The sequence below is a fragment of the Aythya marila genome (assembly GCF_965140915.1).
Source record: "Aythya marila genome assembly, chromosome: Z".
Lineage (NCBI taxonomy): Eukaryota > Metazoa > Chordata > Aves > Anseriformes > Anatidae > Aythya > Aythya marila.
In genome coordinates this window covers 86,144,206-86,165,992 of record NC_139080.1, presented here as the reverse complement: position 1 = coordinate 86,165,992, position 21,787 = coordinate 86,144,206, and the positions used below count along the sequence as shown (strand labels likewise).

At 39.2% G+C, this 21,787-nt stretch overlaps 1 protein-coding gene across 4 annotated transcripts in view; it reads left to right on the top strand.

Annotated features, from left to right (window-relative positions):
• The window catches only part of MCTP1 (multiple C2 and transmembrane domain containing 1), a 281,268-nt gene that overhangs the window by 85,813 nt on the left and 173,668 nt on the right, over window positions 1–21,787 (top strand). For all 4 annotated transcript variants that reach the window (XR_014319422.1, XM_082784283.1, XM_082784284.1 and 1 more), the window contains exon 2: window positions 11,362–11,476. Coding sequence is in view for 3 of the 4 variants with exons in the window: in XM_082784283.1 (XP_082640409.1) it covers window positions 11,362–11,476 (115 nt within the window). In the remaining variant the exon portion in view is untranslated. The remainder of the gene's footprint in view (window positions 1–11,361; window positions 11,477–21,787) is intronic.

Below are 21,787 nucleotides of genomic sequence, written 5' to 3'. Positions count from 1 at the left end.
CCTACAGTTTTGTGATTCTATGTCAGGTCTCAAAGATAGGCTCGATTTTTTTGCCTTAGGTATTGACCGAGCAGTGGTGGGATTTGCCATTAGAGGACATGGCCTCGTCCTGTTTTCCAACCAAAAAGCACCACTGCTACTCTTCCTTTGAAACTGTATCCCACGCCACAGCTGGTTTCTCTCCTGGGAACTGTGAGTATTGACTGAGGTTGGGTTAATGGACAGTAGACCTGTAGCAGTACCTATGAGCTCGTTACAACTTCTCATCTTGCCACCTGGGTATCTGACTTGGTATGTGCTGTTTCTGTCTACTCCAGCTACTTCTCTGAGCTACTAAATGCCATCACTGGGGCCTCCATCAAGCTCTTGGAAGGTCTGAGCAGTAAATCCATGTCTAAAATTTAAAAAAATTCACCTTAGTGGAAGTACTGCAATCTGCTATCATGGACCAGAAATGCCACATTGCAGTATCAGTCATCATTCCCAGCATAGAGTTCTGCATTGTTGCTCATCAGTAACAAAACAAAACAAAACAAACAAATAAACAAAACAAACAAACCAAACCAAAACAAAACAAAAACAACAACCAACCAAAACAAAACAAAACAAAAACATAGCTATTACATACTTGGCCAGGAACACATTTTACTTTTTTTTTTTTTTTTCCCCCTATACTTACACAGTATTTAGACGAATCAAGACAAGTGGAGAGTATCTTAAAGTAGATGGAACAGCCTCCAGCTTTGCCATAGGTAGGAAAAAACAAAACAAAGCAAAAAAACAATGATGTAAAACAAAAGTTAGGCCTCATAGTATTACAGATACTTTCCTAGTGGAAGACCAAATTTTTGTTGTGTTTAAAACTGGAAACCTTGAATTACTCCTCAACTGGAATTTTTCAGTCAGGCTCAGTCTCCGAGATTCTCAACTATGCATATTTGTACATCTCTTTGTTCCTTGTAGAAAACTTATTTGCCATCATTTCTTTTCATCTTGTTCTTGTATCAGAGATTATGCAGTAATGTCTCTGCTGAGTTAAGGAGCTTCTGTGAACCATAAGGTTGTGGGGAGAGTTTGGTAACAATTTAAATAATGCGCATAAGCATATTAGAAGTAATAACCATCTTTAATATATTTATAGGCCTTAGTAATGAGGTCTAAAAATTGCATGTTTTAGCACTCTACTTCCTTCTCAGTATATTTTTTATTTCCATCTCATCTTTGCCAATCTTTGTTATGCTGCTCGTACTGGATTTTGGTTTAACTTTTTTTGGGCTTATAGGTTTGCCTGTTGAAGGTAGGAAGCCTTTTCATGGCCAGCACATATAAAAATTATTGCAAATTATGAAAGAAAATGCTTTTAAAGAAGCAAGGAAAGGTAGAGAATCTTCTTCAGGGATTCTGAAACATTCAGGAATGAAAAATCTATATTATTCAGTGTGGACTTGAATTTCCAGTTTTTGGAAACATTTAATCTAGGTCAAGCCAAAATGATCTTGATTAGAATTGCTGATAACAATTGCTAATAAAAAATGTCAATCCAACTGCAGACTCTGGTGAATAATTTTTCTTTTGCTACTATCTTGGTATTATGTGGCTCACTTCAGTACAGTTTGCTTGCAGCAAGAAAATATTTTTTAGGTAAGGTTATGTTAAAATATATTTCAGGTAAGGTATGTTCTAATAGTACTGTTTTAATTGGGGAAGTTTTATATTGGGAATGGATCGGTTCTTCCTGGTTTACAGCTTTTCTACTGAAAACCAAGTTATTTCTGGATGTCAGAAAATAATGTTTTGTTTGTTTGTTTGTTTGTTTGTTTTTTGTTTTGTTTTGTGTGTGTGTTTTATTTTATAAAACTCCAGGTAACTACATGCAGTCTGGAAAGCTTCTTTAGTTAACTAGGCTTTCAGGCATACATAAATAAGCACCTGAATTTTATAGGCTGTAAAGGAGAGACAATTTAGGTAATATATTTAGAAAATATTTTCCTCTGATACCTATCAAGCTTCCATTTATAATGGATGTTGCAATGGGTAAATGTTTTTTGTTGTTGTTTGTTTGTTTGTTTGTTTTACATTAGTTTTCTGAAATGGTAATTTGCAATGTCAGTTTTTGAATTAATTAACACATGGGCTCAGTGCTGTGAAGGGATGCTTTGGTTGCATTCAGGTAAGTGCAATTTGGCATACATGTTTTGCAGGCTTAGGGCTACTTTGGTTGAATGCTTTCTGTCATTTGCTGCTGAACAACAAAAAATGTTTAATATAGAATAAAACAAAACTGCCACCGGTTTTCTACAAAAGATGCCCATGTTTCTAAATCACAAAATTAGAATGTTTCCTTAAGCATTTTCTGTGACAGAAATGATATCTTAAAGAGAAAGCAATAGGAGGAGCCTTTGTTATAATCTGATAGTTAGATGTCAAATCAAAAGTGTATATATTTATCTAGCATATGTATTTAATTTATTCCTAATTTCCTCTGTATTGTTATCTCAAATGGAATTATACACAACCCATCGTTGCCTTCATCTTTAGCAATCAGCTTCTCCTGAAAAGTCACACGCAGTGGTAAGGGAAGCTTTTGTCCTTTGAGGCTGCTGATGAAGGGAAAGACTAGGAAAGCCGTTAGGGAAGAACCTCGTCTAGACATACTATTTCCTGGCTTAATGAAAGATAATGAATAAAGTGCTAACAAAAATGGTTCCACAGCAAACAGCTAAATTGGAACAAATCACTTTTCATGGAGAGGAAAACCTAAATCTTTAACCAGCCAAATTTTTAGCAAAAAGAAGTTTTGCTGAAAACAGGAGTGCTGGGAAAAAATAAGTAATGTTAAGGTCACTGAAGTGATGTATCGGTACTTACAAACTTGATCAAACTTGTAACTCAGCAGTTGAAATACTATACATGTATAGTACTTCTAACCATATGTTTTCTATAACCATGTTTTCTATAACACAGTTTGAATAAGAAGTACATTTAAAAGATTTTTAAAAATATGTATATATATATTTATTTATATAAATATGCATAATTTTACCAAAGCAGTACCAGACAAAAGAAAACAGTGGTAACATTTATTTGGACTTTCCAAAAAGCTCTTCAACAACTCTTTACAAAGAGGTTGAGGCAATATACTTTGAAGGGTCAAAAAAGGAGTAGGAACTGGAAAATGCTTGAAAAATGTTTGGTCTAAAGCTCCGTGCTTGTAGCTTGGTGTATGAAGGTAAACTGTTGTGTCTGTTAGAAACATTGAAAACCCCAGAAGGATTTGGCACAATTACAGCAGTTTCTTTTCACAGAGCAGAGTCTAGGTGTGAGCTTTTGATTTTTGGTATAACGAGGGAGGATAAGGGCTGTGGAGGGAGGGGAGCACAGCACATTTAGCAGGGAAATGTGACGGAAAGAGGAAGGAAGCCATGGCTGCTTTATTCAAGCATAATGTATGGTCTGGGTGGAGGAGGGACTGTTTGTTTTTATTTTCTGCTTGCTTTACTATCTTAATGTCTGTAAGTGACACTGCAGAAGGAAAATTTTATTCTAGATTTCATTGAATAAATAGTAGCAAACTGAGCAAACAGAATATGAAAGCAGATGGAAGAAGGAACAACTTGATCAAATCTCTTCTGATTGCTTTGCTGTGTTTGGTTTCCTCTGCTGCCAGACAGGGCTACTGCTTCTTCTGAAATGAATGATTTGAAATGTACTTCTGAATACCAAAACTTTCAAAATGTTAATATGCTTACATATTTTACTATTATTTGTTCATCTATTTGTTACAATTTCAGAAGGAAATCTTGCAAGCTGTTGAAAGTAATCAGTTTTATTTTATTCGAAAGCAACTGAAAGCAAATGCTCATTTTCAGTATCAAAGAGCAACAATAGTACAGATGTCACAAAAAATACTCCAATTATTCCACAGATATAAATGAGAGTACTGCTTTTTAATTCTTATGGGTTATTTTTAATCAACAGATTCAATAGCTTTCACATGTAGTCAAAAAGCTCAGGAAAGAGGAGGCCAAACATTTTGTGCACTTCTATCTCTTACTTAACCACAGTGTATTTCCTGACAATGTAAACTAGATAGTCACATGCAGAATATACTGACATATGTAAAAGTGTGTGTGTGTGTGTGTGTGTATGAGATTAATACTAAATTTCTGCCGTTTCTTCATTCTGCAGAAATAATCCTGAATTTATAGTTCTTCATAATCAAGACATTTCAGACTAGCATGCATCTGCTGTTGCCATTATGTGATAAAGAGCTAATATGCAAAATCTTTCACAGGTCATCTGTACATTTTATTCTAAATCTTTAAGAGCATAGTTGAGTTTTTTTACGTCCGTTGTAAGTACTCATATCAAGCCAGTGGGAAACATCTGTTGTATGGCAAACTAACAAAGTAACCAGTCCCATCTGAAGCATGTATGTGGTCAATCAAAAAACATGTTATTTGCAGATATAAAACGTTACAATAATTTCTGCATGTTTCCAATTTAAAATACCAGAATGTTCTTTTATTTTGATATTGAAATGAGTTTGCCTTTTACACCTGCCTCATTATTTAGGGAGCAAGGAAAGTAGATTGAATGAGATGAAATGGGGTGCACAACTCTTTCACTCCCAAGTTTATCAGTTCTTCCCAGCTTGCCATCAGCCAAAACACTAGAATAAGAAGTGTTGCTAAGAGTGTAATGATCATGATAACTCTAAATTAGATAGGTAAATACTTTCAGGGATATTAAAAACTCTTTATCACTTGACTTTATTATAAATTTGAAGCACAGCTAGTTCCCACTAATTGCATAAGGAGTTGACAGACACTTAGATATTCAGAATTTTCAAATCTCTTTCCTTACCTTATAAGCAGATGTTTGTAAAGCACTCTGTGTAGTTGAGCCAGAGTAGTTTGCCTTGGCAAAAGAAAATGATCTGAAAAAGTGAGGTTGAGCCAGGCAATAAATGGGGTGGAAAACTCTGCTTATGCAATACTCAAGATATTGCTTCAAAAATTTTGGTATTTTTTTCAGAAGCTGTGGTGATGCCTCATGCTATGATATCAAACCTGCAGTGTTGATGTCTCTTGCATCCACCATTCAGAACACTTTGATTTAATTTCATTTATTGTATGGACTATGAAAGGAATGCCTTTTATTTCACCATCCCATCTCCTGACTAAGACCCCAGCATGTGGACAGTCAGTGCAGACAGATTGCCAATTTCTCTTCACTGCTTTTATACAACTCTAGTTACAGTGCCCTTTTCCTTAGTCTACTGCAGGAAATGTTTGCTTATGTCAAGCCATGGCTCTGGAAAATTGTAATTATTTGAAGACACTTCCTTTCCAGGTTTTGCTTGTATGTCTGTGTTTACATTTTGATATTGATGCATTTGTTTTATATTAGGGGGGGGGGGGGGGGGAGAGGGAAGTGCTTTTTGTTTATCTTATCACTGTATTCTGGCAGAATATTGAAATGAAACATCAAATGAACAGAGTTGTAACCTGTTGTTTAAATGAGACATATATAGGCTAGATTGAAGTAATATTCATATGACTTCCTAAAATATGCCTATAGGAAAATGTTATATTTGTGATGTATGAATAAAGAATTTTTATTGTTTTTGGAAGGGGGGGTGTATTACAGCTGTTTTTTTAATATGTATATATATATTGATTAATATTTTCAGTTTTGGCACTGAACAAACAAAATCAGATTTTAAGATCTGTTCCTTTGAAGTGCTACTCAGTTTCTGCAGCAGAGAGTTCCTTAAATCTTTCATATCCCCTGAATATATGGAGTAAAGTCATGCTAATTGATAGATTTAAATTGTAGGACAGGAGCAATGCCATTAATTTCTTCAGTTTGATTAAGTGAGTAGCTTTGAAGAAAAATGTTGGTATTCATGGTGATGGAAAAGGCAATGAATAGTTTGCAGATGTTAGTAAACTCCAGGCTGTCAGCTTGGGAAAGGTTGCTGCATTAACCTGAAAATTTGTTTTGTGCTTTCTAAGAATATAACACAACTAATGTTACTGATTCTTATCTCATAGCCATAAAGTGGTAGTCTGATTTCAAAAGATTTGGTCAGAAATTTGGTAACGCCATGAGGACTATTATCAGTTTCACTGCGTTTTTCTGTTTTGTAGTGTTTTTAATCAACTGTGAAAAATGACATGGTGTGTGAATGGTGGCAATTTTGGCCATCCTATTAGTTTCAAAGCATCATCATTTTTCTCACGTGCTGGAGTGGAACTGCATCAGGAATACTTCACGCTGTGGAAGAATTCAACCTGCCATAAAATTAGACATCTTTTCCCTTTATCTGCAGCTATGTACCCAGTATGTACCTAGCAGTGAACTATCTTACAGCCCTCTTACATGCCCAACATTTATTTGGCTGTAAAAAAATAGTTTGTTCATCTAGTTGTTGAACTGCTATATCTGGAAAACACTGTGAAGTGTCCGTCATAGTACAGAAGACACAGGTTCAACTACTTGCCTATATTTTTACTTTGGTCAGTCTCAAAGGGCTTAGCAGTGAACAGTTTTATGGCAGAGTTTCCAAACTGGCTCTAAATCCAGAGTTTCCAGCTATTCCTGAGTTGTTTTGGAGAAAACTCAATATTTTTCTTTATTTCTCACAGGAATAAAATGGGAGTTGCTACCACAGTAAAAAAAAAAAAAAAAAAAAAAAAAAAAAAAAAAAGCCTTTAATTTCTTTCTTGATAACAGACTGCTTTTGCATGAGCTTAGGTGGCAGAAACCTCTCATGGCATCAGAAGACTAATTTTTTTTTGCTGAGATGCACAGATTCTTCGTACTAGTCGTGACCCATAACATGGCAGGGGCACAAGGGCACGTTCTTCCTCAGCTCCTCTCTGGCTCTTATGTCTCCAGAGTGGCTGAATGGCAGTAAACATCTAAACCCTGGAGCTGATCTAACAGGGATCAAGCATCATTTCATATTTCTATGCCAACAGCGTAGCTTCATGAATGTGCGTATTACTAACACTGTCTTTGATTTTTGGTCTTAAAATACAATACCAAGTGTTTTCCATTTGAAAGTCATCAGTTCTGCTGTTTGTTGATTGATGGTCTAATACAGCATCATTGTCCATGTGTGGTAATATGACTCTATGATCATGGCCTTGCATGGTGTAGCCCTCTAATGGAAAACGGTTCAGTTAACTTACACCTGATAAAGCAACTAACTGGTGTTGGGCTTTCTCTTTCCTGACTTCATGCTCTTGAAATAGTCTCCTTTTAGATTTCAGATAATTTTATATAATATGGAGATGGTTCTTAGGGAAGCAGGTCTTTAAAATAGGAGTGCCACTTTCAGAGGTCATCATAAGTGTGGCCAGTGTGAGCTCCATGTTCAGTTCAAATAAACATTGCATTTTCTGGGCATGTTAGGACATCTCTTCACGTGTTATGAGTCAGCAATGAGTTGTAGCTGCAGATTCCTTCTTTTTAAGGGTTGACTGTTGAAAGCCTTACCATGGATGTTTCACTGAAAGTAAAAGCAGCTCATGGTGTTGCTCACATTGTTCAGTAAGAGAACTGCCCAGGGGAGTTTAGTATGATACCTATTTAACAAAAGAGTCCAACTGATGAACCGTATGGTCATTGAGACCTTTGTCCCAACAATTTTCACATGGAGTGTTTACAAGATGATCAGTGTCTTTGCCCTCTCTATCAAAATTCACTGTCTACAAGACTTTGGTGTATGTGCAAAATCAAAACTTTCCTTTAAAGCAACCTAATTCTGATATTATGGGAAATTGTATAGTCTGGCAATTAAGTCATAATTTAGCTAAAGATAATATTCTAAAATAAGATGGTGACAGATCACTACTAAAGATTAATTCAAATGAATTAATTGAGGAATTGCCTTCCCACAGAAGTTTTTACTTATGCAAAACAATGGTTAATTGCTTTTATGCTCTTTGTCTGGAATCTCAATATTTTTCATAAAAATATAATAAAACAAAAGTATTTTCAGGTTCTTCCCTGCATTTTAAACACCAAAAATAAAGGCATGACCTTACCTCATCAGGCTTGCTGTCATCACCCATTAATAAACAGCTTTGTGTCTCATAACAACCTCTAGTTGTGATTAAATTTTTATGGCTACTGAGAACATGCAGCCCTGCTTGTTCTTGACATGATTAGCTACAATTTGGAATATAAGAAAATTTGTTTTTAAAACAAATGTTTACAGCAATTGTAGGATTTGATGTATTTGATGTATTGATGACAATTATAGGATCTGATGTATTTTCTCAAGTTTCTTGTCCAAGTATTTCTAACTTTAAGTTCATTACTGCAGAATGCACAAAAGCAGTTCTTGGTGTTTTACTAGTTGCCATTATAACTGTTAAATTTTGAAATTTAAAACGTTGGTCAAAAATGGTTCACTGACAGTTGGATATATTATGTCAACCTCCATTTTTACTTACATAATTCAAATGCTGCTTGTCTGATGCAGAAATACTGCTTTGACTGCCTAATACTTAGGGGTAGTTAATGTCTGTTGGTTTTATAACATTTGTGTAACTGTTTATGGCCTGCAGGCCTGTTACATTGCTTACCTAAGCATTTCTAGTCTCCTTGAGCAGCTCTCTGAATGAATAACTGATTAGAGTAAAAGTTAAAAAAGAAAGTGAAGTTCCATTGCAAGAAAAAAGAAGGAAAGGTGAGAAAGGGAGAAGGAGAGTAGCACAGAAATATTTACAGCATTAAATTTAATTCATAGCATGTGTTTCCCCTAAGAAGGGAAGTGAGAGAGGGGCATCACAAGGAATAATCAGGGAGGAGACTGTGTATGTTGGCAGACATCGTGGTTCTTCTTGTATCTACAGCCTCTTGAAGAAAGTCAAGAAAGGGGAAGGAAAATCTCAGTGTTCATCACTTTCTTTGGAAGTCACATTTTATCTTACACAGCACCCTGACAAATGTCAGTGCCTAGGCTGAGCCTGAGAATCAGGCCAGTAAGATTTTTTTCCTTATTCTGGCCACATTAGATACTGTGCATTGCAGAAGCATGTTAAGGGAGGTGAAGAGCAATGGGAGTCCTCCAGCTGCTTGGGCTCAGCACTGCTCCTGCCCCTCGGCTGCAGCCCAGCCCCATGCCCGGGGTCCTGGGGTCCCTTCCCAGGCTGGGGGATGCAGCTGCTGCTGTCCCTTCTGCAGTTTAAGCCGGTACCAGGACACATGGACCCTGACATGACCAGCCACAAAGGCTGCCCTGGTCAACAGTACTCACACGTGGGACTCTCGTGGAGATAGCCACAGGCGGCTGAGCCCCCAGCCTGCTCTCTGTCAGGTAGAGGCAGGAGTTCATCAGTTCAGGTCTGCAGAGCTCTGCCCTTCCTGCACCCAGATGGCCTGGGGCCCTTGGTCACACCTTACCAGCTGCGAGGTTCATCCTTCCTCCGTGAATGAAGGGTGAGGTGTGGGTAGCTCATCAGCCTGCCCCTTCTGAGACCGGGGGCCTCCTCCTGGTGATGGTCTCCTGGCTTACATGCCCTCTGTAAGGTAACCCCACTGGGATAAACGTGTCTCATTCTCTCCTGCTCTTATAAAGAAGTGTGGCTGGCCAGATGTGGTTCCCATCACTGCCTCCCTTTCTTGCTATCCCTCCTGCCTTGGAAGATGGTCCTTGACCAGGTACCCTTAGGGGAGCAGACTATCTCCTTCTACATACCCTTACAAGGCAGGGTGGAAATTCAGTTTTTGTTATGTTTGGCCTTGTAACTGCCTGTGGTCAGTAATTTTTAGGAACGAGATAGACAGCGAGGGATACACAGAGGAGTTAATCCATTAAAAGAAAATGGTGGATGACTTCTGTTCTAGTCCTACAAGGTCTTTTGATAGTTTCAGGCATGGTCAGCAGTTACTTTACAAGGACAAAAGATAAATGTTGAGAGATTTCAACATCTTCCCTCTCCAGTCAAAGCTCATCTAACCATTTTCTCTGAAGTACGGTAGTTTTGAAGAATTTCATTTCTTTGGAACTGGTGAGCATCTTGCTATGTGGTTTGGCTAGCACTGGATGTGTTGCAACAAAGGTTAACATATTAGGCTCAGGTGCGACTCTGCAATTACAAGAGTAAAGCATATATTAAATTTTTGTTATTTTGTGTTTTTCTTCATGCTTGCATGTATTAATACCTTAAAAAGAAAATAAGGTGGGCACTAATATATATATATATAAATATATATATAAATAACAAGTTTCCAGTGGTGTAGGACTTAGTGCACATAGTCCAACATATTTCTATCATGCTGCTGCCGCCTTTTTTTTTTTTTTTTTCTTACAGGGGAGCTATAATCTTATAACAAAGTATTAATGGCACTAGTCTTAGAAGTCTTACATCCTAGCATAAGACTATCTAATGTCGGTGCTCTGTATATATAATATCTGAAGCTGCTGTATATATAATGCTGTGTATGTATAATAGATACAGCCATTCTAGTATTAAAATTAAATGTGATGTTCAAAGCATGAACTGTATAAATCTAGCAGGAAATACAACTTCTCTCCTTTGTCATCTGAGACAGAAATGTAGTTACTATTCAAATGCTCCAGAGACTTCCTTTGCTTCTGACTTAGTTTATTTATTTATTTATTTTTAATTCTCTTGATACAATTTATACAAATAACTACTCTGAGAATCTTGTCTTTGCCCCTACCTGCAGGCAGATCAAAATTTATGTATTACAAATGAAGGGATATAACTACATTTATTGTCTTCAGGATATTTTTCACCAATCTCCTTCATAACTCTGTGTTAAAATCGCATAATTTGCAAAGCACTACAATAGCCACCACAATTGTATCACATTTATGTTTAGTCAATGTCTAGATTGCCACTGATGAATAAATGCAGGGTTTAAGAGTACTGATAATTACTAGTTCAAACAGCACTGCAAGGTTCAGGTTTTTTTTGTTTGTTTGTTTGTTTGTTTTTGTTCTTTTTTTTTTTTTTTTCTTATTCTGCTCTAACAGACCAGGAATGAATGTGAATGCAATTAAAAATGGAGGTTAACGTAGTAAATACAAATATCAAAGAATCATTTTTCAAACATTTTCTTTAATTTACAAATTTAACCATTGAAAAGTCAAAAAGCTATTTAAAAAATGAGAAAGAACTAAAACGGGATACTAAGGAACTGTTGTGCTGAAGACAGGCATGGGTTCTTTGATGCTGGACTGGCAGTTCTAAGGTGAAGGAATGGGACACATTCTTGTCTTAATTCAATAGGATGATAATACCATAGAAAAATACACCTTACTGAAACTCGTTGTAACAGTAGCTATTGTATTTTTATTTGTTTCTCCTCCAGAAAACAAGTTCAGTTGGAGCTAGTAATGCAGATTTTCCCTCTGAGGATCCCGGAATGTACCAATTGGACATTACTTTAAGAAGAGGACAGAATTTAGCAGCAAGGGATCGTGGAGGTAAGTGTGTGCCGGTAAACACAGCCTTAATGTTGGGAAGTTTTCTGTCTGTTGGTTAAATTTAAATGAGATTATTAAAGTTTCAATTAACAATTAAAGTTTGCATTTAGTGTTAGTTAAACTCTGTTTAAAACTATGTAGAAATTCTGTGACTCAAAAGCACACAGTAAAAGGAGCTAAGGCCGACTAAACCCACACAGGAAGAGAAATAAGATTAGCTAACATTGATTTAATTGTACTATTACCTAATTTGCCTTCATTTTGAGGAAGTTTCAAACTAAGAAAGACTTAATTTAACTAAGTACGTTATTGCTGTCTTGTTCACTACTTACTTACTTTGTTCCTTTACTGCTTAACATAAATAATGGATCTGTGCTTAAAGACAACAACTCTCTATTTGATGTGTACAGGTGTTACCTGTTGGCCAATCTGTGGATCACATGTTGGTGTTTTACAGTTTGCACTGGGACATGTACCACAAACAATTTCTGAAGGATATTTTGACCCACAGGAACACAGCTGGCTGTCTCAGTGACTCTGCATGCAACTTTAATTCAATTCTTATTTTAAGTTAGGTCAGCCAGTAATTCATTTCCAGGCAGCTATTTAAGCCTGATAATTCTGACTAACATATTGGGCTTTTGTCAAAACATATTCCTTGTGAGAGAGGAAAAACAATAGTAGGACTGCAACTAAAAAAAAAATAGTATTATACAGAGTCTTTTTGTGTCAACTTGATGAAGTTACTTCGCTGATTTTAGGTCTCAAATACTCCCTGGTATTTCTCTGATATTTATGTCACCACAACTAAAATTTTAATATTCTCACTGTTGCAAGAACACATTTTTTATTTATATTCTTCCTCTAGATGTATTGATAGCCTATCAAGCTTTGCCAGACATTCATTAAAAATAAAGATACTCAAATGTTTTTGTTTGATGAGCTGGAGAGACATCCATATAACTTGCTCAGTTTCTGACTGATTTGTTGTAATTCAGTCATATCTGCCATTGGTATTATTTCTAAATGAGCAAAAATGTGATTATAAATGTGCTGGTTTGTTCGCAAGGAAAAGAACTGTAGTAGCTTTTCCCATAACAAAGGAATCTAAAGTAAACAAGGGATGGGACATTTGTCTCCTGAGGTGAAAATCCAGGTTCTGAACTGAGTAGTTGTAGCAAGGCACTGTAAGTGTGTCAGGAAGAAGAACTTTCATTGCCATCTTGTGAACTATACAAAATCCTTCACGTCAGGAGGGAGCACACCTGTAGCTCCCCACTACTTGCTTAGGCTTCAGATCTCAACTGGGCTTGGGCTTCCAAGAGTCTTTATTTCAGAAATTTAGAGGAAAAAATAAAAACAGTACCTTGTTCAGTGCTCCTTTGTAAGGCTTTGCCTGACAATTCTGGTGGCCTTCTACAAAAATGGTTATAGTACTGGTGAATAGGAGAAGAGCAACAGACATCATCTACCTGGACTTATGCAAGGCATTTGATAGTGTCCTGTGTGACATCCTTGTCTCTAAATTGGAGAGACATGGATTTGATGGATGGACCACTCAGTGGGTAAGGAGTTGGCTGGATGGTCGCACTCAAAGAGTTGTAGTCAACAGCTCAATGTCCAGGTGGAGATCAGTGATGAGTGGTGTTCCCCAGGGGTCGGTATTGGCACTGGCATTGTTTATCATTTTTTTTTTTTGATGATATGGACGGTGGGATCAAGTGTGCCCTCAGCAAGTTTGCTGATGACACCAAGTTGTGTGGTGTGGTCAACATGCAAGAAGAAAGGGATGCCATCCAGAGGGACCTGTACAGGCCTGAGAGATAGGCCTGTGCAAACATCATGGAGTTCAACAAGGCCAAATGTAAGGTCCGTGGGCCCAGTCAATCCCAAGCACAAATATAGGCTAGGTGGGGAGTGGATTGAGGAGAAGGACCTGGTGGTGTTGGTAGACAAGAACCTCACCATGAGCCAGCAATGTGCACTGGCAGCCCAGAAAGCCACCCACAACCTGGGCTGCAAGGGGATTGCCCCCCTCTGCTCTGCTCTCATCAGACCCCAACTGGAGCCCTGCACTCAGCTCTGGGGCCCGCAGCACAAGGAGAACACAGAAGTGTTAGTACAAGTCCAGAGGAGGCCACAAGGATGATCAAAAGGGTTAGAGAACCTCTCCCGTGGAGACAGGCTGAGGGAGCTGGGATTGTTCAGCCTGGAGAAGAGAAGGCCTTGGCGAGACCTCACAGCAACCTCACAGCAACCTCCAAGTACCTAAAGGGGGCTACAGGAGAGCTGGGGAGGGATCCTGTGTCAGGGGGTGTAGGGATAGGATAAGGGGTAAAGGTTTCAAACTAAAAATGGGTATATTTTGATTAGATGTAATGAAGAAATTCATTACTCTGAGGGTGGTGAGGCCCAGGCTGCCCAGAGGAGCTGTGACTGCCCCATCCCTGGCAAGTGCCCATCCCAGGCTGGATGGGGCTGGGGCCAGCCTGGGCTGGGGGGAGGTGTCCCTACCCATGGCAGGGGGTGGCACTGGGGGAGCTTTAAGGTCCCTTCCAGCCCAAACCATTCTGGGATTCTGTGATCCCAAGCTAAAACCTGTCCATTCATGACTGAATGGCCTTGCTGCCGTGTTCTGTGTTCCTGTTTGTTTTCTCTTTCTCGTGATGTTACTCAGACTGAGGATATTGTGAGCAACTGTAGAACTGGAATGAAGGGAACTGCACAGGTGTTAAGCAAGCACTTGGAGAATTTAGATAGCTGCTGGGTGGAAAGTGCACAGAAGGGTGTTAAATTTGGAAAGTCATTTCTCTCTAAATCCTCTCTAGTGTAATACTTGATATCTTTTATTTATTTTTTCAATAATTCCTGTGGTAGCACCAATGTTATTTCCCTAAGAATGGGCATGTAAAACTGAATTCTTACTAGAATTTTGTCTGGGTGCAAGAGGAGATTCAGCAAGAACAATTCACTTATTGAAATGCACAGGGAAAAAAAAAAAAGTCCTGTTCTGAAGTTTTTTGTTCAAATTCGTTTTGCCACTGAGAAGGATGTTAGCGGGAAATAACATGTGCTTGTCACATTTGGCACCTGTTTAAAGCCCCTCGTGGAGACAGAGTACTGACTTCACCCGGACCTTTGGTCTGAACCAGTACCAGCATTTTTGTTGCATTGCCTGCATTCTGAAACACTGCTTGTGTTAGGTGTTTTGAACCAGAAAGTGATTATGGGACAGTCTGTGGGAGGCACTGTGTAAGGATATATATCCAAATGCTAAATGCAGCTGCTAAGACAGTTGTGTTGGATATTAAAATCAGAGGTTGGGAGATTTATCACAGGAGTGTCACAGAGAAGTCATAAGCTGTAAGTCTGCAGCAGCCCAGTAAGCCTTCCCTCCAAAACTTTTTTTCAGATGCTCTGGAAAAGCCCTCTGCTTAAAACCTGACACTTTTTATTTATTTATTTTTTTCCTGAGTGCTGTAAATCTCACTCCAAAAGCATACTTTAACTACTGGTTTTAAACTTATATTTTTGTTCCTTAATTCTCAAACAGCAGTTTCACATATCTTTTTAGAAACCTGCTTCTGAACATATTGCAGTCTTGGAATTCAAAGTTGAATTCTCCTTGCGTGAATGTTCTGCACACTTTGTCTTACCCACATTTATAAAAAGACAGCATAACATTCTCAGAGGAAAGGGAAAAGATTGCAGCTGTATTTATGTGGCTAGCAATGCCAGCATTGCTCATGGCTATCAGTTGATAAATAGCACGGTTGGTAGTCACAACAAGGGAAGAACAGAACATTCTTTCTTCATCAGAGGACCAACATCTTGCTGTTGTCTTCTCAGAGGGTTGAAAATAGGTCTTCATTATCACAAGCAATGTTTCTGTACCAATGTGTGCAGTATGAGAGCAGGAAATGTAACTATTCTTCTTAACTCCTCATCTTTATAGGAAAACCTGTCTTCAATCTGATCAAGCTTTCCTTCCAACTATTGCTAAGCTGTGGTACCATGGTGACATCTCAGCTTTGTGATGAGACGGTTTACAGTTTTCTTCTGGCAAAATCCTAAAGTGACCACAAGTGTAGTTTTTAGAATTTGCTTTATTTAAATGCTTCCTGAAGTAAACCATATACTTAGTTAGATTTCAAAATTTAGTTTTCAATCCTTTTTCCTGTGAGCACTGTTGAAAATCATTGGTAATTTTATGTTGTGCTTTTTTTTTTTTTTAGTTTTAATTTCTCATTTCCTTTCTGTCATGGAAAGTATTTGTGTAATATGTATATTTTAAGACTTTTTCACAAGAACTAAAATTTATATTTTAAAAAAATCTTTGATTTTTTTTTGGCTGGTCTCTCACTTCCATATAGGTTTTATGCAACTACTTCATATCAGTAACATGCCTTTATGATTTCTATGCAATATTTTAAGCAAAAAACAAACAAACAAACAAACAACTGGCCAAACAAAAAACAACAACAAAAAACCTGTGTCATTGATTCATTTTTGTTTTAAGAGAGACTTGACTTACACTGAGATGTAAACTGAAATGTTGTAGCACAACTGGTGGAAGTTAACTACATTTTAGTCATTAGTATTCTACCATTCTCTTTGGTCCAAGGAACAATATCAAAATATTCTTTTAAATGTTCTAGATACTTTTTTCTCACAGTCTTTTCTTGCTTCACTGGCGTCAGGAAGCCACTCCCTTTAGTGCTCATAGTGCACAAACTTCGGAAATAAATAGCACAGATTAATCCCACTAAGTCTTATGGTTTGCATGGTGTCAATAAACAGACTAGCTACATGATGAATTTGATCACTTCTGGTTTTAAAATCTATAAATTTTACCGGTGCACGTGAAAACTTATCTGTTCTTGCAAAATAGCAATGGAAAGTTTTGAGTGTAAATAAATTTTCATTTGGCTTTTTCACAATGATCAGGCAGTAGCTTATTTTGTGTGTGAAATCATCCAGGAAGAGTTCTTGAAAAGAGATGCTTGCAATGTCCTAAGGCCTTGGCCTGTAGTTGGATAATACCACCATACCTCTGTGTCTCTGCAGAAGACTATTTGACAGTGCTGCTTAAGACTTTGTACTAGGAGTGGAGTTTCTCAACTCCCTGGCTCTGGCACTGAAACCTGTACCTGAAATTTTAAGAAATAAAACAGAAATTTTACATTTTCAATATGAAATGTTTACCACAGCAAGAAACTAGCTGTTTAAATTGAGCATAATTGAGAGAAATGACAGTCAAAACAAGGAAAAATCCAAATAACTGCAATAATGTAAGAATATACACGTAGAGCTTGTATTTTGTCTGGTGAATTTCTCCATAACCATATACATTGTCAGGATGTGGAAGAGAAGAAAATACCAACAAAATAAGAAGTAAATAATACGTAATTGGTTGCTCTTGGCTTGGACTGGTGTACGCTTCATTGGGTTAAAAACTGGCTGGATAGCTGGACCCAAAGAGTTGTGGTGAATGGAGTCAAATCCAGTTGGAGGCCGGTCACTAGTGGAGTCATCCAGGGCTCGGTACTGGGGCCACTCCTCTTTAATATCCTTGTCAATGATCTGGATGAGGGGATCAAGTGCACCCTCAGTAAATTTGCAGATGACACCAAGTTAGGTGCGTGTGTCAATCTGCTCGAGGGTAGGAAAGCTCTGCAGGAGGATCTGGATAGGCTGCACCGATGGGCTGAGGTCAACTGCATGAAGTTCAACAAGGCCAAGTGCCGGGTCCTGCACCTGGGGCGCAATAACCCCAAGCAGAGCTACAGGCTGGGAGATGAGTGGTTGGAGAGCTGCCAGGCAGAGAAGGACCTGGGAGTGATGGTGGATAGTCGGCTGAATATGAGCCAGCAGTGTGCTCAGGTGGCCAAGAAGGCCAACGGCATCCTGGCTTGCATAAGAAACAGTGTGGCCAGCAGGGCTAGGGAGGTGATCGTCCCCCTGTCCTCAGCTCTGGTGAGGCCGCACCTCGAGTACTGTGTTCAGTTTTGGGCCCCTCGCTGCAAGAAGGACATCGAGGTGCTTGAGCGGGTACAGAGAAGGGCAACAAAGCTGGTGAGGGGCCTGGAGAACAAGTCCTACGAGGAGCGGTTGAGGGAGCTGGGCTTGTTCAGCCTGGAGAAAAGGAGCCTCAGGGGCGACCTTATCGCTCTCTACAGATACCTTAAAGGAGGCTGTAGCGAGGTGGGGGTTGGCCTGTTCTCCCACGTGCCTGGTGACAGGATGAGGGGGAATGGGCTAAAGTTGCGCCAGGGGTGCTTTAGGTTGGATCTTAGGAAGAACTTCTTTACTGAGAGGGTTGTTAGGCATTGGAACAGGCTGCCCAGGGAAGTGGTGGAGTCACCATCCCTGGAGGTCTTTAAAAGACATTTATATGTAGAGCTTAGTGATGTGGTTTAGTGGAGGACTGGTTAGTGTTAGGTCAGAGGTTGGACTAGGTGATCTTGGAGGTCTCTTCCAACCTAGAAATTCTGTGATTCTGTAAAATAAGAGCGATCAACCTTAAGATACAGCTGATTCTGTGCAGCCACGAAACATTGAAAGCACACATATGTGTAATGCAATGCACTTAAAATTATTGAAAAGACTTTTTATGTAAGCTTACCTACAGAGAATGTAATTTATGCTTGAATCGTGCATCACTATTGAAGGATATTGAAATTCAATCCTAAACTGTAGTGTGTACTGGGTAATGATCCAGATCTACAAACTGTTCATCTCCACAATACAGGTAGATTGGGATTAGGGAATGAATTTTGCTTATTGTGAAATACAGCTAAGTCTATTACAGGGTTGAAAATGATGGCAACATGTCTGTGGAAAGGTGTGATGAGAGGATTAATGGCATAAATCAATACTGTAGCACTTCAATACTTGTATCTTCATGATGTGGGAAATAGTCACAGGGCCATAGCCAAAGAGAAAAGTTACTCAGAATATAACAGGAAGCCAGAAGCCAAATTGTTTCTAGAAGGTCTTTCAGATCAGTATTTTTGTGCTACTAAATGGAAACATTTTTCAAAGCATCTTTTTAATTCTATTTCTATTTTAACATTTTTGTTGTGTCTGGAATTTTAGAGCTATTTAATACAAAGGAAATCAGATATAAATTGGTTTTGAATGGAAATCAAAGTTCATATTTAGTTTAAATGAGAATATGCAAGAGTGTTAGCTTATTTTAAGGTGTTTCAAAGGGATTACATTGTTTTATCTGAGTCACAATTATACTTAATACATTTTTATAAGCTCTCCAGGAGATATGAGGGTCTGGAACAGCTAATTTTTGAAAGCTTGGTTTCTTTACAACAGAGATACTGAGTGTATGATGCTGAAACAAGAGATCACAGCTTGGCTTGCTTCTTACCCTGGTATTCTTGTAAATGTATGTAGATGTGTGACAGCATTCATACATCATAAAAATATTTACAGGATGTTTTATTTAAAGATACATGGTCATTAGGTACACAGAGGTTTTTATTTGTATTTCACTAAAGATACCTAAAATTAAGGAAGAGCCTGTTGCAGTTTTGTGTCTCTTTTCTGTAGAGAGATGTTAGCTTGGTTAAAGAGAATTACAGCTGTGGTTTTATTTCTAACTGTCAACAGATACAGATCAGCATTGCCCACTATAAAATGCAGACTGGGAAAATACATTCCAGCTCTGCCGTAGCCTTGCTGCTGCAGTTGTTTTTCTGTAGCAGTGTGGTGGACACACAGTGTGGCACCGCCAAGGAGCTGCTGCTTGCTCTCGGGAGGCCGGTAGTGGTGTGTTCACCTTACTGAGAGGTAGACCTTAGGCAGGATCCTGGTGGCAGTGGCTCATACCTAATGGTAACTGAGGAATAATTGACAGAAGAGCAAGGAGGAAAGAGTGAAGTGCAGATCTGAGAAACGGGAGGGCAGCATACCCAGAAGGGCAGAGGTAAGCACCCATCTCATGTGTTGCAAGCAGCTTTGTCCTTCTGAGCAGAAGGTGCTGAAGTCCACAGAAGGATGGGCTTAGCTGTGTTGCTTTGGTTCCTTCTGATCTCACCTCGACATTGTGCCTGTTCTCTCACTGCACTGGTTCACCACCATCAAGCAAACTCCTTAAGTCTCCGTGCAGTGCTTTTCTTCTAATATGGCTTTCTGTTTCTGCTATAGCCAGGCATTCTTATGTGCTATTGGATATCCTCACTTGGAGGGTGATGGTATCCTACTGCCGCTTTGAAAACTTCAGAAGAAACAGGTGCTCCTTGAAGTTGAAAATAAGTCATCATTTTCACCCTACTAATCTCTTTTTCTCCCTTGTATTTTGGTAAGCATCTGATCTGCGTTTCTCTTAACACAATGTGGCACTTGTTATTTTTTCCCTCATTTCTCCATCACAAGAAGAAAGAAACATCTGAGGATACTGCACGGCAGCCTTATAAAAGGACTGCTAAATGCTTGTCGTGGTTTAACCTGGCTGGCAGCTAAACACCACACAGCCATTCGCTCACCCTCCCCCCTCCCTCTCTGGGACAGGGGAGAGAAATGGAAAGTGAAACCCGTGAGTTGAGATAAAGACAGTTTAATAAGACAGGAAAATAATAATAACAATAATAATACAATGGTGATAATAGTACTAATAGTAATAATGTGTACAAACAAGTGATGCACAATGCAATTGCTCACCACCCACTGACCGATGCCCAGCCTAACCCCGAGCAGTCCGGCCCCCTCCCCCGGCTAGCCACCCCTATATATTGTTTAGCATGACCCCAGATGGTATGGAATACCCCTTTGGCTAGTTTGGGTCACCTGTCCTGGGTCTGTCCCCTCCCAGCTCTTACTGCACCCCCAGCCTGCCTGTTGGCAGGACAGAGCAAGAAGCTGAGATGTCCTTGGCTTAGTATAAGCACTGCTCTGCAACAATGAAAACGTTGGGGTGTTATCAGCACTCTTCTCATCCTAAGCCAAAACAAAGCATTCTACCAGCTACTAGGAAGAGAATTAACTCTGTTCTAACTGAAACCAGGACAATGCTGTGCCTTTAAAGGGGAGTCTTTTACAGTGGGGAGATGGACTGTCAAGTCCGGTTCATGTCTCAAGTAAATTTATGGGATTATTAAATAATTTGAGAACATGTTCTCAAGCCACTCCTTGGGATCTTACAATTAAAAATTTTACAATTCCAAAGCAAACTTAGTCTCAGTTCCTCTGGAGACAGCAACAGGTGCTATGAATTTCCCATGGCAAGGTCTAGCCAAAGCTGCCTGTGAGTGTTGGCTGTGTGCCATGCTACGAAAATGGCAAATAGGGGTATGTTTCAGCCACCACTGTCTGTAGGCTCTTACACTTTACCAGCTTCTGCACAACCCTACTAATCAGGCATCCAAATAAAATACTGAATTTTTGGAGCCTCGGAGTGCTTTGAGCCAGAATTTACATCTGTGAGTAGCAGCGTATTTAATGCAGTGAAAATTTAAAAATAAAAATCCCCAAATGGAGTTTTATTTATGAGAGTTATGCAGATTACACAAAAATATTAGTTGATATGACTGAGTGGATATGAAACAGATATTTATGAAAGACAAAAATAACTTCATAGTTTTTTTTTTCAAACATATTTTAATGTGTTGGTTTTAGGCACCCAGATTTGAAAATGTCAGTTTGCAGTACACTGGGAAAACTCATATGCTGCAAAGGTGAGGATGTATTAAGGTAAATTGTGGGCTAAGTAAGAAGGCTGTGCTGCCATTCAGCGAGACCTGGACAGGCTGGAGAGATGGGCAGGAAGTAACCAAATGAGGTTTAATAAGAGCAAGTGTAGAGTCCTGCACCTGGGAAGGAACAAACACATGTATCAGTACAGGCTGGGGGATGACCTGCTGGAGAGGAGCTCTGAGGAGAAGGACCTGGGGGTCCTGGTGGACGACAGGTTGGCCATGAGCCAGCACTGTGCCCTCATGGCCAATAGGGCCCATGGGATCATGACGTGCATTAAAAGGAGCGTGGCCAGCAGGGCAGGGGAGGTGATCCTCCCTCTCTACTCTGCCCTGGTCAGGCCTCACCTGGAGTACTGTGTCCAGTTCTGGGCTCCCTGGTGCAAAAAAGACAGGGATCTCCTGGGAAGAGTCCAGCGGAGGGCAACAAAGCTGATATGGGGCCTGGAGCATCTTCCCTATGAGGAAAGGCTGAGAGACCTGTTCAGCCTGGAGAAGACTGAGAGGGGCTCTTACCAATGTTTACAAATATCTTAAGTGTGGGAGACAGAGAGATTTGGCCAACCTCTTTTCAGTGGTTCACGGGGACAGGACAAGGGGGTAA